The 10,669-nt window shown below is 43.3% G+C and overlaps 1 protein-coding gene across 1 annotated transcript; it reads left to right on the top strand.

The window, feature by feature from the left end:
* The first annotated feature begins 3,280 nt into the window (after positions 1–3,280).
* Positions 3,281–5,572, top strand: LOC123140143 (outer envelope pore protein 21, chloroplastic). The gene is made up of 5 exons (XM_044559880.1): positions 3,281–3,514; positions 3,600–3,674; positions 3,809–3,961; positions 4,082–4,180; positions 5,133–5,572. The coding sequence occupies exons 1-5, from the start codon at positions 3,404–3,406 to the stop codon at positions 5,214–5,216; spliced, it is 522 nt and encodes a 173-aa protein (XP_044415815.1). The 5' UTR covers positions 3,281–3,403; the 3' UTR covers positions 5,217–5,572.
* Positions 5,573–10,669: the final 5,097 nt, after the last annotated feature.

Here is a 10,669-nt window from a genome sequence, read left to right on the forward strand (position 1 = left end):
TCTTTTCTGCTATATTTATTTTTTCTATTTATTTCTGTGTGGTAATAAGTCATTAAAAATAAAAAAGAGGCGCAATGCTAGTTAATTCGCTTCAAGCCTTTCGACATAGTGTAAACTGCACTGCACATAGCTCCGTGCAGTCTACCATATTCCTCAAGGCTTGAAGCGAACCAACGTGCATGTGAGCATTGAGCCTCTTCTTCATCGTCTCTGCACTCAGGGCTTATAAACAGCTGCGAGTGCCTCTCGCTTGGCAAGGTGGGACTAAAAAGGAGGCAATGGTCCAGGCCGGCCGGGTCAGCCCATTAGTCCCGGTTCAATCCAGAACCGGGACCAATGGGGGCATTGGACCCGGTTCGTGAGCCCCGGAGGCCGGCCGGGCCACGTGGGCCATTGGTCCCGGTTCGTCTGGACCTTTTGGTCCCGGTTGGTGGGACGAACCGGGACCAATGGGCCTTGGTCCTGGCCGACCACCATTGGCCCCGGTTGGTGGGACGAACCGGGACCAAAGGCAGCCCATTATGGTTCGGCCCTCGTGATACCATGCCAACTTTCAACTTTCAACTTTTTCAGAGTTCATTTGAAATGCTTTAATGCAGAAAATAAAAAAATAATAATGCAGTAAACAAAAAAAAACTGGATTTTTTTTTAAAATAAATAAAGCAAAAAGAAAACAAAAAAAGTGTATTCAAATTTGAAAACTAATGGCACTAACAGAAAGTTTATAATTTTTCTAAAATTAAAAGCAAAAAGAATTCAAAAGTAAAGCAAAAAAACAAAAGAAAATAAATAATGCAGAAAACAAAACAAAAAATCTGGGAAAAAAGTAAAAATAGCAAGAATAAGTATTTTGTTGTAAGTAGAAACAAAATAAATAAATAAAGCACGAAACAAAACAAAAAAACAAAAAAAAAGTGTTTTCAAATTTGAAAACTAATGGCATTAACAGAAAGTTTAAAATTGTTCTAAAACTAAAAGCAAAAAGAATTAAAAAATAAAGCAAAAAAACAAAAGAAAATAAATAATGCAGAAAACAAAACAAAAATCTGGGGAAAAATAAAAATAGCAACAATAAGTAAAGGGAAAAAAGTGCCTCCTACTAGGCACCCATGGCCTGAATACGACTAGAAACCCACCATGGGCCAGGATTCAGGCCCGCAGGTGGCCTAGTAGGCCCATCAGGCAACGCGGTAGTAAGTAGGCCCGTAAGCCTGCAGTGGAGAGGAGCTCGAGAGGGGTGCGGCAGTGGGGCTTATAAACCACTGCGCGCCCCTCTCAGCTAGCGAGGTGGGACTAAACTTTCGTGCCGCACCGTGCCAGCACACGACCATTGGTCCCGGTTCGTGGCTCCAACCGGGACCAATGCCCACCCTTTAGTCCCGGTTGGTGGCACCAATCGGGACCAAAGCCCTCTGCTTCCCGCCCTTTGGGCTGCTGAAAAGTGACCTTTGGTCCCGGTTGGTGGTACCAACCGGGACTAAAGGGGTCATTGGTCCCGGTTGGTGCCACCAACCGGGACTAAAGACTTTGCTATATAAGGAAAATTTCATGAACCGGGACTAAAGACCCTTACGAACCGGGACTATTAGGTGTTTTTCTACTAATGCCTGGAGGCAGCTTCAGCCAATCAATCACTCATATATATTAATCCCTAAAATTATCTGCAACCATCTCCAACATGTCGTGGAGATGCCATCGGCTAGTGCAATGAGAGCTAGGGCAGAGAAGCAGCAGTAGCTGCCGATGAGCATATGACCGGAGCGGTAGCTTCAATGATGAAGCATCTGTCGTTGATGGTAGGCTGGTAGAAAGAGGGGGGCCATTATTGGGGATGGCAAGAGGAAGATGAGGTCTATGGGCAGCCTGGGCGCGGGCTTTAGCGTAAAAACGGAGTTGAAACCAGTTTAAATCATGTACCGTGGACTATTTTGAGATTTCAGGGTTGTATTTTGAACCAAATCAAAATTTTGGATTGTACGTTGAACCAAGGAGAATTTTAGAGGGGTAAAGTGGTGATTCAATATTTGTCACTCGTTGCGGCAAATTGCGGCCCAATCACACCAAGAGAAGCCAATGAATGATCATAATGGCCCTACCCATTCAACGATAACATGTGTATATATGATGTGTTTGGTTACCTGCATCGTTTTTAAGGCACTTTGCATACTTGACCTAACTAGGCCTGGTTGAGCATATGCAGGCAAAAAAACCAACATTTGCATGTTGATTAGTTGCCTGCACCCCCTCTAGCCTTCATGTGCTGAAACGGAAGGCCTGATGGTTGGTTGCGGACTTGTTTCAGGGGAAACACAAGCCTGGTTGTTTTGTTGCATCCAGGATAGTTGTGTGGCAATTAACCTCCTCCTCCTCGATGTGGTGAGGTTACCAGAGACACACATGAAGAAGCAACAACTAAACTAGAGCAACAGAACAAATTTAAGGACAAACACAAGTCTTAACCACGCATCACAAGTTTAAAACCAACATGGTACGATAAGTCGTAAACGAAACCCAAGACTTAAAACAACAACCAACAAGGAACGGGCAACAGGAGCTCAGGCGATCACGGCGAATGCAGGCCCAACAGTGAATGCGGGTAACCAAATGGGCCATTTTCTTCCCGCGTGGGCCTGACTGAGGTATATACGGCCTGCGAAACGCGTTCATAGTGTTTTGGTTTTGGGAATTGTACTTTTTTGGTCTTTTCAGTTTTTTTTCCGTATTTTCCTTTTAAAAATTGTTTGGATTTGAAAAAATCTTCTTATTTACATATATATTAAGAAAAATCAAAATGATTAGCGTTTATAAATTTTAATAGGTACTTAAAATTTATTAAAAAAACTCGTTTGACAACGAATTTTTGTAGCAAAAACTTTAAAAATATGGAAGTTTTAGAAAAAAAAGAATCACGTTTTCCAAAATAATATATTTAAAAAGCCTCAATTTATTTTATTTTATGTTTGCAAATAGAAAATCATAGTGAGAAAAATTTGGTCGGCTGTTTTGTCAAGTACTCCCTCCGTTCCTAAATATTTGTCTTTCTAGATATTTCAACAAGTGACTACATACGGAGCAAAATGAGTGAGTATACACTCTAAAATATGTCTACATACATCCGTATATGGTAGTCCATTTGAAATGTCTAGAAAGACAAATATTTAGGAATGGAGGGAGTAGGTCTAGATACATTCCTTTTTGTTTATTTTGATGACAAGTATTTTCGGCGGAGGGACGAATTAGAATGGGCTCAAACAAAATACTACTACTACGAGAGAAGAGATTTGGGCCCAAGGAAAGAAAGTCGTCGCCATCGTCCTCTCCGCAGCAGCAGCAGCAGCAGCCACAACCAACCAACCCTATCCATCTCTCTCTCTCTTTCTCACTCCTCACCTGCGGCCGCCGGATGGAGACCTCCCTGCGGCTGCGCGGCGCCGACAGCACCTCCGGGCAGCAGCTGGGCCTCCGCATCCACGCCAAGCAGAAGCTGCCCCTCGCATACAACGCGCTCCTCCAGGTTCTTTCTTTCTTTCTTTCTTTCTTTACTCCTCCTCCGGTGACCTGACCCCCGGACCAACAATGAATCAATGGAAATGAATCAGGCTCACGCGGAGATCGACACCGCCACCCGGAAGCCCAGCCTCCTCGCCATCCTCGCAAGGCACTTCTTCCCACAGGTCTCTATTACTCTGCTCTCCCCTGTATTTCTTTCCTCTCCTTCTCTTCCAATCCAATCCAATCCAACGACTGATTTGATTTGATTGATGTGATTGATTCGTCTCTCCTCTGCTCTCCTCCATTAACCAACCAGCTGTCGGCCAACGTCGGGGCGGGGGTGCAGCTGGAGAGGGGCAACATCTTCAGGTACACCCTCCGGGCCAAGAAGGCCGTCTCATTCACCGACGACGGCCTCCTCGGCCTCAACATCAAGGGACGCCTCCTCGCAGACAAGAACTTCAAGCCGGTACCCCCGCCCGCCTGCATTTCACAAGAATTTGCAGCATGATGACCATATTACATTTTGTGCCTGACTGAAACTTGTACTGTTGCTCTGTTCTGTTCCTGCCTGCCTGCCTGCCTGCAGAGGAGGAAGAGCGGCGCCGTCGAGCTCGCCTGGACCATACTCGACTTCAGAAGGGGCCAGGACGTCAGGATCAAGGCCGGATACGAGCTCTACCGAAAGGTACGACGCCACAGGGCGCACACATTTGTACTGCTGGTTAACCCGACCCGTCCCCTTTCTGCAATGCCTGAATGCCCCATTGCAGTCGAATATACACATACCTGTATAATGCATTTATCTACTACAGAATTACGATGCTAAATTCTCATGCAAATACGACATGGTCTGCTGCTTCTCTTTCGATTGTTCCCGTTAAGATCGCCACCGCTTGTGCCTGAATTTCTGTCACTTAGCAGCAACAAACCCTGGCACCTAAACTAAATATTGTATGCCTGTGCAGTGCGAAAGTGCATGCCAGTTCCTCTTCCGGGAAGCAAAAAGGGTTCAGAGCAGCACACACCTGTTACTCTCACCACTCAGTAGCTTAAGAAACCTTAGATATATCAGCCCAGCACTAAATATTGTATGTCACATATTCAATGGGAAAGTGCTTGCCAGTTTCTCTCTCGGAAAGCGAAAAGCTCCAGAGCAGCACACACTTGTTCCTCACCGGTCACATTCGCTCAAGAAACATTACCGCATACCAGTACCTGCCACTGGCCAGATTAGTTCTTGTATAATATCAGTACATTGGCCAGTTTCTCTTTCGTAAAGCAAAAAAGTTGAGAGTAACTTGATGTGCCTTTAATATCTGCCAGTGTCTCCCCCTCGTTGCTTGTTAGTTCTTGTACAAGTATTTTCCAGACACAAACTCATGTTGAAATATGTGGTTCCATCCCCTTCTCTTTTCGCCATATATTATTGCTGATGTCCTAGTTCATATATAACTGTATAATCTGACGAGTATTTCTTCTGCACACCTTATACCACAATTACCTGGATCAATTTAGTGCAAAACATTGGGTTTTCCTTTCGTTCACTGTTGACCGAAACATTACCAAGCAAAGGTTAAATTTATGTTTTCTATCTGGCTGTAGTTTTCATAAATCTGAAAACGTGTTTGTGATTGCAGATGCCTTATTTCCAGCTGAGGGAGAACAACTGGACCCTTAATGGTTACATGGATGGAAAATGGGATGTCAGATTCGATATGTGATCGGCTAGGAACCCGTTTGTGGAGGAGAGACTTCTCTGGCAATCAGTTAGCGCTCTAGTTGTGTTGTTTCTCCTTTAGAGGCCACCATTTCATTTCATTTCATTGTATTGCTCCGGAAAGATGCCATTCACCAGGCAGCAAGCACCAGTTTTATGGAGAAAAAAGCCGTATGTAGACGTAGAAACTTAGACATTTCATTGATGGGGTTGAGTCTGGAAATTCAGGATTCAGTTGTGTCTTTATTTGGTTGGATGAAGGCACATGAATGCGAATAAGAAGAATGTACAAGGTGAAGTGCATGTAAGAACAAAACAAATTATAAACTTGAGTGTTTAGTCCAGGAAACAGTTTCCCGATGACTTTCACTCAACCTCAACATCTTTGGATTCATCGCACATACTCTTCTCCTTTATGGTCTGCAGCTGCTTCCACTTGCCAGCAACTCAGCCTTGTATGGAGGTTGAGATTTCCTTCTCATTCTCAGGAGTAAGCAGCGAAGGTGACCTCGGCCGCCACTGGAACTGCAACAATCATTCATTCAGTCATCAACAAGATAAACGGCCGAGCATTTCAATGACAGAGCAACAGGAAGCATGGATCGATTGAAGCTCCACCAGATTCTGTACTCCTTTGACACCTTGTAAATCATCTTGTGCCAATGAAACACCTGATTCGAATATCGCTGTCCCATCTCATGGCCGACCGATGCAGTTGCAACGAGTCTGAAAAAAAGCCAGGTTCTGAAATCATTTCGGCTCCACTCGATAAACTGGATGTGAATCAATCTAAATGTGCTTGGAACGAACTATGTATGTAGCCAACTGTTTAGTTGTCCATTCATCCAACTGTTTAGAGTTTCACTTGAGGGCAGGGGTGTTTATTTCAACAGTTCAGGTTGAAGTAATTCATATACTTAAGCTATTCCATATACATGTCTAAAATTTGATACTGTAAACATCAAGAAATATTGTGTTCAAAGAACTCCTGATTATGTGGAACAGTGAGTATTATACCACAAATTAACCAGTACCCATGGATTAGAAAAGCGCATTAGGCGCTTAAACTCGCCATCGCCGCCCTGCGTGTACCGAAAGGAGACCGCTGAACAAAACTATCCATTCAGTGCTGGCAAGCAAAATAAAATGGGCAAGGTAAGTGTGTTTATGATACTTAGTTGTAGTATTAGAAGTGTGACAGGCCATGAACTGTACTTTTCAGCAATCAGACTGCAAGCAAGAAAATTTGGGCACCTGCTTCTGGTACACAAGCTCAGGTACCGGCGCACCACGGTAGAGGTACCGGCGCGGATGACACACTTGAGGGGCGTATGGATTTGGTTTCAGCATGCGTCCATTCGTCAGGGACTTCCATATATGTACTTGTCAAAGTCATCGAACATATTAACTCTGCAATGTGTGGAACATGTCTAGCGCGTACAGGCAACTTGGGCTTCCTGTGGCAGGTGAGTTGACAGGTAATGAACTTTCAGCTGCCCAACATGGGTATTGATTATTGGATAGAACTCGAAACAATCGTAGTCGAAAGTTAAAATGGTGATGTGCCTCTTTTGTGGGTGAAACGGTCCGCAATATATATGCAGTGAGTTTCAGTAGAGTGATATTCAGTGAAATGGTATGTAATGTTCAAGTGAACTGACTTTTGCTAGTTCTGTGCAGTTCTTTCAGCTGCCCAACATAATGTAAGAGCGTTTTTTTTTTACATTTGTGTAGTGTAAAAAAATGCTCTTATATTATGGGACGCAGGGAGTATTTTAAGTTTCTGTTCTTGATGGATTATTCAAACTGAGCTGAGCTGCAATGGTTACATATGGAATGAATTTGCATTGCTCAAACTGGACTGGAATGTGGCTTGATTTAAGTTTAACAACAACAGTTTCACACAGAAAACAGAGCTGAATTCATTGAGATATTCACATTGCTAGCTACAGTTGAGTGCGTAATTTCACCAATTTAAGCAAAACCGTTTAGCTAGCTACAGTTGAGTGCGTAATTTCTGATTTATGCAAAACCGTTTAGTTAGCTAGCTACAGTTGAGTGCCATATTTCACTGGATTAAAATAAGCACATACACATAACTGACAGCACACATACACATCACTGATTTAACGAAATTTGCACACAACTCAGCAGCACTTCATCATCATCATATAAAGTATAGTAGCAGCAGTACAAATAAAGAGACATGATCAAAGTACTTGAGTAGATGTTGAGCAGCATGATCATGAACACAACATAATTAAGCATTTACATGTTGTGCAGCTGATCATAAGCGAGCAGAACACAAAAGACATTGAGCCACCCCTGAGTTCATCAAACATGTTAGCTTTTCTTGGTTTCTTAAAAGGGGCCGACCTCTCATGTTTTGACTACAACTTATTCCATTTCTCTTTGGATTTTTGGTTGAGCATTCATCCCTTCTCTCCTCGGCCCTTGCCTTCTATCTAGCCTAAATTTTCATCCATGGCTTGCTGCCTGGCTAGCTCTGCCTCTATCCCATTCATTCTACAATCCTTGCCCTGACAGTGCTGCCGCTGCGGCAACACACACAGCAGGAACTGGGGTTGTGCTTCGAGATCACTTGGGTAATTTTGTTGCAGCGCAGGCGAAGCAGTACGAGGTCATTTCAGACCCGTGCATCATCGAGGCCCTAGCCTGCAGACAGGGGCGGAGCTAGGCTAATGCAAGGGTATGCAATGCATACCCAATCTTTTTTGCAAAAGAAATTCAATATATAAGCTCCTATATGCCTTTATATCACATATGACAATCTTTTTGTACGTACAGAGAAGAGAAACAAAGAAGAGAACGATTCCAGCGCCACTTGGGCCAAGATTGGGCTACTACGTTGCTAGTTAGTGCTACTGGGCCTTATCATTGAGGCAATGATGCGGCTGGCCGATTGACAAAGCCGAGGAGACAACACGACCTGGAACGTGTCGCCTCGATCGTTCGATTCAACCGCCGCTGCGCTGCGCTGCGCCTCCTCCGCCGCCTGTGACGCACATCGTTGCGCCGCATGCCCGTATCTGCCATTGGCATAGTCGCCGATCTGCCATCTTGGATCTTGCAGATCGATCTCCTCGCGCCTGTTCGCTGCTTCGCCTCCAATTGAGAAACGGCGGCCGCCGCGGCACCACCGGTGCACACATATCAGGCACCGATTCCTGTGATTGTTTTTTTTTGAGTCAGCGAGTGTTCAATCTTGATTTCTCCTATTTGTTAGATAAGATGAGATGATTGTTTTCACTCCCTAATTTTGTTTCGATTGACCTATTGTAGCATCCAGTAAATTTTGGATGTGGTTTGCATTGGCTTGCTAGAAAACTTGTAAAGCAGTACAGAGAAAACAAGGTGAATCTCATGCATATAAATTTCTGAATTATGAATATTTGAATTTGTGAGACTGCCCACCATGCCCGTATGCCGCCATCACTATCTAACATGTTTCTTTTGTTATTATTATGAAATTTTCTATTTCTTACAATGTCGTGAAGCAAATTTTTTTACCACGCATACCCATATCGAAAATCCTGGCTCCGCCACTGCCTGCAGAGATATCGATGGTGTTCAAGAGGGGGTTACAGAAAATTAATAGTGCTTGAGACTGATAGCCAGATGGTGGAAGACCGACCGGGCGCAGCCCATATCTTTTGAGAGATGAAAACATATATCTCTCAAATTTTCAGGGATTTTCTCTTGTTTTTATTCCTAAAGTGCGAATTTTGCAGCTCATCTTTGTGCAAGGTTGATTGTTTGCAAGGTTGCGTCTCGGGATGGGCTGGCGGCGTCTCCTCATCTGCAGCATAATTAGGGTTTTGTGATTCTTCAAGCATGTGCTCTTCCTGCACATCCTTAGCCGATACGGGGTTGCGAAGACCTAGAGGAGATCATCTAGGTGGCGGTCCAATGCCCTGGTCGGAGACGGTGTTCTGTTTGGGGATGGCCTTTTCCCACTATGATACGCATTGCATGCAGGGCACTTGAGGTAACCAGCAAAGCATTCCGAAAGGGGCTGCGGCTCATTACCCTCTTGTATAATGTTCTGTGGCAGAATCAAATTGTGTTATTTTGGGAACACCATAAGCAAAGAAACCTTCTGCACGTTCTCATTTAATTTGATGTTGTGCGTGATATTTCCTGTAAAGACTCTAGTTTTGCAACCTCCAACAAGTCGCCACTAGTACTCACTCTAGCTAGGAGAGTACAAGGAATTTTTTTTCCTCCAACGAATGTGGTGACCCATCATGGCCATGCATGACATTAATGACCGAGGGGCTTCTGATCTTTCTGGGAGCAAGCGCCGGCGGCGTATCCACCATTTCTGGCATATTTGTCGACCCTTTGGACTGAATATGCTTCTGAATCTTTGGCATAACCTTTGCTAAAAGCGGGACGTATAGAATGCAAGAAATTCGATGATATGGAAGTGAATCAACATTTCGTCAAAACTTTGGCACTCTTTTCTATTCCATGTAAATCAAACCGTGAGCATCGACATACATTACAATGAATTGTATCATATTCATCCATCATAGCGCAACAACCTCTGAACATGAACATATATCAGACAAATGACATTTCTTTTGAGATACCTTAGCAAGCGCTGATTTATCATTGAATGGTTAGTTGGAGTCGAAGATGTTATGGAAACATCATCAATTTTTACTCTTGAAAAATTATTCACTAATATTGCATTAGGCATATAGCAGGTCGGAGAACAATACTATGATTGGGCAAGCAACATGCGTGGTGAGTTCAATGGCTTGAAAGCAAATATTTTGTTCAACAATTCTTGTTGGTTACTGTGGCAGTATTAAAGAACCATGATGTTATTGCAGATTTTTTCTACATGATCACCCATTTCATTCAATGTCATCCAGCTGGTATGTCCTGCACTCTTTCAATTTTTAATGTAATACAATATGTGATAGGTGATGTCGTATTTCTATTCCTTCTGTTTTTTTTTTCTGATTATGCAACCTGATTCTGATTGTATGGCAGAGAACTTGGGTACATAGTTACGGACATCAGTAGCCTTGCAAATATTGTCATGAAATTGCAATTCACTCAACATGGCGATGCTTGCTGAAGCATTTTTGAACACACTGCGCTGCATGATATATATAGTTCCATTGCGTTTGGAAGGCGCAGTGGAAAAAATCTAATACAGAGGTGTGTTTTTTGTGAAAAAAAATTCTTCATTTTTGTCGGAAAAATCTCAGTTAAATGCCAGCAGTATTTAGCATTCCCTAACTACAAATTCGAATATAGACCAGATGTCTTGACTGCGAATATACAAATTTTAAAATTCAGTTTGATTTATCAGGCTTTTGTGCCCAAACAATGCGGTGAGCGATGGGCCTTAAAATGAGCACATTGTTGTTAAGTGATAGGTCTGCAATTAATTGATCCGATCTAGCTAGCTGCTCCTTT

The sequence above is a fragment of the Triticum aestivum genome, chromosome 6B (genome assembly GCF_018294505.1).
Source record: "Triticum aestivum cultivar Chinese Spring chromosome 6B, IWGSC CS RefSeq v2.1, whole genome shotgun sequence".
Lineage (NCBI taxonomy): Eukaryota > Viridiplantae > Streptophyta > Magnoliopsida > Poales > Poaceae > Triticum > Triticum aestivum.